The sequence below is a fragment of the Melanotaenia boesemani genome, chromosome 21 (genome assembly GCF_017639745.1).
Source record: "Melanotaenia boesemani isolate fMelBoe1 chromosome 21, fMelBoe1.pri, whole genome shotgun sequence".
NCBI classification, from domain to species: domain Eukaryota; kingdom Metazoa; phylum Chordata; class Actinopteri; order Atheriniformes; family Melanotaeniidae; genus Melanotaenia; species Melanotaenia boesemani.
The window spans coordinates 22546092-22553738 of record NC_055702.1 but is presented as its reverse complement, the minus strand read 5'-3'; the positions used below and the strand labels follow the sequence as shown (position 1 = coordinate 22553738).

The window sequence follows — 7647 nt, the reverse complement described above, 5'->3', positions numbered from 1 at the left end:
CCAAAGATGTTTCACCTCCAGTTACGGCCATCATGCAGTAGAACCAAAACAAACAGTGAGATTATTCACACATATGTTTGGAACAAATAAGTCCAGTTTTTATTGTGGTGGTTTCTGTCAATGTAGCAGTGGTGCTCCAACCTGAACATTGATAAATAAAACACTGACAAAACTGTAATTTTTTTTTTCCTTTTTCTATAAGGATCTTTTGTTATCCTTAAGACACCGTGAAGTAAGAATAACCAAATTTATCATCATTCCACACAATTAGATTTTCCTTGACCAATGTCCTTATGCAACAGAACGTTTGTTTTCCTCTTTAAAAAAAATCCAACTCATCCTGGGAAGAACGTGTTGGTTGGCTGCAGTGTTTTCTCCCAGTCCAAGGCCCCTCAGGAATAACTTGATGTTTTGCTACCAACATCATCCTCCTGCGATCCCATACTCTGAAGAAAAAAAAAAAAAGGTGTCACATGTTAATAAAGTTACCCTGTAAAATTGACCAAACTACATGTTGCAAACTGGTTTGTGCTGTACTGATTGTTAAATGTGTGCATGCAACAATCCTGCCTCACCTTCTGCACAAATTGTGGGTTTACTGTGATTTCCTGATCCATAGACTTTAGTTTCTCATCCAGCTCTATACATTTCAACATCTGAAAAAGATGCATTACAGTAAAATATTTGAAAATGCACAGCAAAGAAAAGACAATTCTCAAGACCGATTTGAGCATCACCTCTTGGTCAATTTTGTGGAGCATTGCTGGGTTGTTGTATTTTTCTGGGTTGTCGTGGAAGCAGACCATACCATCCTTTTGGTTAATGCTAGCATAGATCTCACCATCTTCAATCTGAAAGTAGCACAAGGAGGAGTTTTAATGTTGTAGCTTTGTAGCAGGAATTTAATCCAAGATAAACAGAAGTTAATGCAAAATATTGGATACATTTTCTAGCGAAAAAACATCAAAACATTCAACAAATAAAGCAAAGATTTAATAGTGTAATCTGCATGATTCAAGCTTTTTGTGCTATTCTCCTAGCGGATCGACTCACCATGTGTAAGACGTATTTCTCTGCTTCCTGGGGACCTGAAAGCTGCACTCGACTCGCCATATCTTGCAAAGACAACGTCAGAAAGGTCTGCAGAGGGGAGGATGAAAAAAGTCAGATCAAACCTGCTGAACCTGTGAGCGCGAACTCAAGCAGGATTGATCTCTGATTCATACATGTGGCTTGGTTGTATGTTTTCAGAGAATTGAACGTGAACATTTGCATCATCCCATGCAGTTCCTCCAGCCAATATCTACAAAATATCAGAGCTGCAATGTGTGTGAAAACAGATCAAACCACCTTAATTTCTTCCCTTTCTGGTCAGTTTCTGCTAGCATCCCTATCTATGACACATCCAAATTAACCAAGAGTTGTTACAGAACAATATGGAAGCATGTGGACTCTTTAAAGCAAAAGCGCTGGATTCCCCCTCTTCCTAAGAAATGTCTCCGCGTGATCCACAGAATTCTCCATCTCTATCTAATTTTACCCACACACCTGTGGGTAGAATTATGTCCGCTATGTCTTGTAGATTAAAAAAGTTTTGTATCAGTCGTGTTTAAACAGTAGAAACTTTTATAAATAAACATTTATTGTCTTTATTGTTATTTTCAGAAATTTGTTGGCTTTTCAGCAACTAGGTGCTTTACAGCAGTCTAAGTGGCAGAAGAGGGACATGGACTTGAACCATGGACTACTGTTGGCTGTGAAAGCTCCTGAAGTCTTGAGTAAGGTAATCTATGACCACAGCTGCCATCTTACTGGAAATTTATGCAATAATCTGTGGGAATATACTGAGGAAATCATTTTTCAGGTAATAAATTTAACTTAAATGCGCCATCAGGACCCCTGATTACAGATCACATGAAATATGACTTATTAAGGTCAATTCTGATTAACAGATATATAAGTTTATGTTCAATGTGATGTGCAAACAGCAACTGGTTATTTATGAATTCAATTTCAATAAATACTTCAGTATTTTTCCCTGGTGTTAAACGGCGGTCTCTCCAGTATTTTGAGGCGTTTTTTTGTGATTGTTGTAACCTAAATACGTTTACATTGCAGCAGGTTTTGCAAAAAAAAGTTGCTCAAAAGGTTGCTGTGGGTTTTATTTTTTTTTTTTTTTTTGCTAAACCTCCTGAAATTTATTTAATTTAAAAGATATACATACTTGACTGAAATAAGCAGACTGGGAGAGTATTTCACCATTTTGCAAAATGCTTCTTCAGCCAGCAGAGAAAAAATAAATAAATAAAATAGCCTGCATATAAATTCTGATTCTTACAGTAGTTCCTGCAGATCTGTATGGAAAAGACTCATTATGGTGATTTTCCTCGTCTCATCTCTTCTCACATCTCAGATATTTTCTAGCTGAGTTTTACCACAGAGAAATGTTTGTATCTTGCAATGCTGCTTGTGGTATAAATCAGATTATTTATACTCTTCTGGAGGAGTCTGGGAAAGTATTTTTAGGCTCTGGAGTCTTTATTGGATCACTGGTTGACAACAGGCTTCGCCCATTGAGCCGTAGCTTCTGTATGTGAGACGTCTGCTCCCCCAGTTGAGCTGAACTCCTCTCAAATAACTGGGGAGAGTCTTGCTCAGTCCTTTGGGGCAATGTTGGACAGGAGATACAACACGTTTTTCCTCACACACATCTGCACCTTAATAACCAGAATCTCTGAAGTTAGGTGGTGACATTTGTATAATTAGGTAAGTAGAGCAGTAGCTCTCAAACTGGGGGTCAAGACCCCCATGGGGGTCGCAAGATAATTTCAGAGGGTCGCAAGATCATTGTAAAAAATAAATAACCTACATTTATCAAATAAATTTGGGATTTTTACCAGGGCTGTCAAAAATAAATCATTAACGAAGATAAAAATCTTTAAAATATTTGCCTTAATGTTTTTTAACACATTAACACATAATAAAGTTAGCATTCCGGCCATATTAAAAATCTAAATTTTACATAATCTCCACGAGAGAAGCTAATTTGGGGCATGTAGCTGCCTTGTCTCAGTGGTGAACCACCAGAAACCACTTTATCCTCCTTATATATGAAGATTCTGACAGTTTTCCAACCTTACATTAAGAGGATGCTGCACGATGACTCATCTGATACATCACACAACTAACTGCACACTAAGTCGTTGCGTGGGGGTCACCAACAAAATCTCAGGGATGTGCAGAATTCACGAGATTTGGCTAAATTCATGTTGATAGTTGTGATTGTAACATTGCAAATTCCTGGAGGGACGATAAAGGGGAAATAAATGACGATAAGAACTAATGTTGACCATCTACCATTCGTCATCTTTAGCATCAGATTCGGCCCAAAGTGGAGGTTTGTCTTCCTGTTACAAGGAATTTTCCTCTCTACTGTCACCTGGTGCATTGAGGATTAAATAGAAGAAACCTGAACAAGTCCCTTTTTAATAGGTCTTTTAAAGAATTAGCATTATATGGACCCAGTTATCCTGAACTGGAGTAATGTGGAACATGTAATCAGCCGAAGTGAAATGTACTGTATCTTTAAAGGTACCTTAAGATAACCGTTGTAACTGGTGCTACACAAATAAATCTGAATTTAATTTTATAATCAGTTCATCCCTACTATGTACTGTATTTACAATAAGCATGGCAAAAATATGATTTCATTATCACACAATTTTTTTTTTTACAAGAAACAGGACCTACAAACAGGATTTTTCCAAGACAGAAAGCAATTAGTACCAGTAGTACCAGACCCCTAATTCATTTTGAAGGGTCTATGAATAACCAACCAAGTGTTTCAGAGAAATTCAGCCCTTTTCTACATGACAGTCTAGCTAAACAACTCTTGAAGAAAGCAAGCCCTTGTCTGTATCTATATTTATCTCAGGTTTCCAAGAATGGCTAACAGCTGGATATAAGACATCTGCATCCATCTTTACACGCCCTTGTAAGAGGGATGTTGATGTTTCTTTTGACCTTTCTACATCTTTTAGATTTCTTTAGTTCTATTCTACCAGCAAACCTGCCACAGATTATAGCCCAAGTGTCAGATTTCCTGATGACATCTGCAGAGTGTTTATCATGTTTATAATTTATAATGAGTGCGGGTGCGTCCCACCTTTGTTAGCCTCTGGATGTTCTTCTTGTAGAGGGACGAGAGGCACTGTTTGACCAGGCCTGTGTTGTTGTCTCGTGTGAAGGTCTCGCTGTGTTTGCTGACCAGGCTGCGCAGCTCGGCCGGGTTGTTGGTGGTGTAAACCTGAGCTAACTCGTGATATGCGTTGCTCAGGGGCTGAAGGCAGAAAACACAAAGAATATGTTAAGAGGAAAATAACTTGGATCTTTACTGGTTTTCATTGCATGGCAGGAAACAGGCTTAATAACAGCTAATGTGTTCTTCACAGCAGAACTCTGGATGTCCACGTGGAGTTAAACTGCTGCATACAAGTGTTGCTGATTTCATAATCAATCACACAGTCGCTTCAAACTGTTTTGTAATCAGTGATTACTCAATAAAAAGATGAAATGATGGGGTCATGACTGCTTCTTGTCACAATCTGAGCCTTGTCTCTGTTTATTCTGTTTCTTGCTCGACTACACAGGCTCTTATCAGCAAACTGAAGCCACACAAACAACCAAATCTGAATGTTGTGTTTACAAAAGATAATAAGAACTGCTGGGGTAAAACTTAAACTTAACACACTTTGAGAGATTGAGGATGTTAAACTTCAGACTGAGACAGAAAAATGAAAAATGAGTTCATCTAAAGCACTGCTGTCAGTTTCATACAGACGTGCAGATGTTAAACTCTCTCCCAGGTTTTGTTTCATGTTGACAGACCATGTAAAACCAGATGCAATCCTTTAAATTTAGAAGAAATATATCTACTTTAATATATTTAAAAGAAGGATCAGACGAGCTGATCATGTGCTACGTTTATTTTATTCTTCATTTCATCACAGAAAAAGGGGCAGAACCAGCTGATCCTACTCGTTGAACTTTTTAAATGCAGATTTAGTGACGTCTGTAAATTTTTAAGGCAAATATAGTAATAAATATAGGTTAAATGGCAAAATCCTGCACCAGGGACCAAACATGGAAGCGGTAAACACTTTTTATGTGATATATGTCAAAATGAAACGTATTTGACAAACAAAATAGGCTCAGACCTCTGACGGTTAAACGTTTAAAAAGTTCTTAACATATCTTTATGCAAGTCACATTAAATAATAATTAAATAAATAAATGTCTACACATTGAATTCAACCATCTAACAACTGGACTGGGTTTATTGTGTGTTAATCCTGCTATTTCTGTGTCCTGGCGTGTCCTGGACCCTGCTGTGCAGCCGTACCTTGATGAACCTTCCTACTATCTGTGAGGTGTATTTGGGCAGCTGCTGCACTTTGCCGTGGAGAATGAGGGACACCAGGATGTATTTCTTATAGGCTTCCAACATGATGTGGCTCACTGCCATGGCTGGAGTGGTTATTGCCTGGCGAAGGAATCGAGACAAGTTAATGCGAGTCAGAGAGCTCATAAGTGTAAAAACGTTCTTTATCCTGTCATTTAAATAACAGAAAAAAGTACCTGTTCATAAAAATACAGTGCTCTTTCAAAGTTTTTCAGGCCCGTGTAAATCATGCCACCATAGTAGTAGTAACATAAAAAGTGCTTTGCGTCGTAGGCTCCATTCTCCTTGCAGATGTCCATCATGTCCAGCTCCAAAAAGGGCAGGGCGGGCTTGAAGCACTTCGCTAACAAGCACAGCTGCACGGGTTGATATCAGAAAAGAGAAAGGATGTATTTAAATCCTTCAGCACAGCTATTACACAACAAAACTCTTCAGCCAAGCATCATTTCTTTTAAAACGGCCAAGAAAACTGACATAAACTGAATCACAGTATTTTGCAGCAAACAGATTTTTTTTTATTTTTATTTAATTCTACTGAGCTTTAAAGTTAATATTATGAGCAGCCAACACAGTCCGAACCCTCTTAGACAAACTTTCTTGTAATTTCTTCTTCTTCAGGAATAGTTTTCCAGGCTTCTTAAAGGACTTTCGTAAACTCTTCCTTGGATGTTTCTGGCTTTTGTTCTGTTCTCTGATCTCCCACTGCTTCAGTAATGCTGAGGTCCAGACTCTGGGGAGGATTCATCCCTCCATCAGACCTGTTGTCACAGATTTTTAGTCCAGTTCTTGTCATGTGGCATACTTTAGCCTTTTTTTTTTTTAGCCTGTCATTTCTTAACGTCATTGCTTTCAGATCTTGTACATCTGCTGTAAATAGTGTTTTAGTTTGACACTTTCTTTTGTCCTCTACTTGCCCCGTTTCCTAACATTTTTTTAAGAAAACACCACAAATTATGCTGAGATATGCCAAGTTTTCAGCCAATATCTCTTTTGGGAAACAACTTGTTGGTGCAACAACACTATTTTATGTAAAACTGTGTAATCTTTGCTGTTTTTCATTGATGGAGCTAAAGAAATGGGAACAAATGACGTGCCTGTCGGTGCAGATACAATTTAAAACAGACTTTTTCTACATCGTCTGGTATGTGTCAACACAACACTGGTACATCCTTTAAGTTAGGAGCCTTTTTTTTATCCTTAAATGATTCATAGGTCAGTGTTCAATGACTAATCAAACAAAAACACATCCCTATGAAATCAGTCTAAATGGTACAAGAACTGGACAGAAAACAAGCGAAGAAGTCGATGTCCAAAGGCAAACTTTGACCTTCAGAAAGCCTGAAGAACTGTCACTCAAGACCATTTTTACATATAACAAGTAAAATTGGCAGCTTGGAATCAAAACACATAGAAATGAGGGCTGGATCAGGACTTTTGTACTGAAATACAAGTAGACATCTAACCGAAGGAACAGCTACTTACATCTTGTTAAGCATCAAAACTAAACATTAAGCATAAGGCTGTTTTTGGTACTAATAATGGTGAAGATGGACCCGAGGCTTTGACTCACCTGACACAGGTCTGCATGAACTGAGGTAAGTTGGTTTGTGTTCATCTGCATTTTATCTATTGCCTGTTTTAGGACGACGACACCCCTCAATGGCTGTCAGAGGAAGATAACATGAGTTATTCAGCTGCAGCTTCACTGAGACATCCAAACACACTGAAAGCCATTCTTAAAATATTTAGTTCAAGAGGGAAAAGGAAAACAAGCTTCTCTTAGGTGCAGATTCATGCAAGCTCTGCCTGAGAGGACAGTAATGAAATGTACTATTCAAAAATAGAGGTTTGAATTTGTAGGATGATGCAGATGAAATTCAACCCGAATTGCTGCACAGTGGCTCTTAAAAAGCTCAGCGCTGCTGGGATGTTGATCACAGAAACACAAAGACTCAAACCCACCACACAGCGCAGAGAGATCAACGCTAACTGATCAAGTGGAAGGAAGTGGTGGTTTTTCTCTCATCTGTCAGAAAGCAGAGGTGTGTGAAGTGCAGAGGCCTACTGTCTCGTGGGTTTGTCAAGTAGTATTGAGAATGTTCAAGTGTGTGAGAGTATTTGTGTTGCATATAACACATACTGAACAGTTAAGTGGTCTAAAATCAAACGATGCTTTTATAACTAAA

General features: G+C 38.3%; 1 protein-coding gene across 1 annotated transcript; it reads right to left on the bottom strand.

The window, feature by feature from the left end:
- Positions 1-76: 76 nt before the first annotated feature.
- Positions 77-7183, bottom strand: LOC121632493 (COP9 signalosome complex subunit 3-like). The gene is made up of 8 exons (XM_041974055.1): positions 7032-7183; positions 5638-5817; positions 5402-5542; positions 4166-4339; positions 1054-1140; positions 738-851; positions 576-656; positions 77-446 (listed from the first exon to the last, which is right to left on the bottom strand). The coding sequence occupies exons 1-8, from the start codon at positions 7080-7082 to the stop codon at positions 393-395; spliced, it is 882 nt and encodes a 293-aa protein (XP_041829989.1). The 5' UTR covers positions 7083-7183; the 3' UTR covers positions 77-392.
- Positions 7184-7647: the final 464 nt, after the last annotated feature.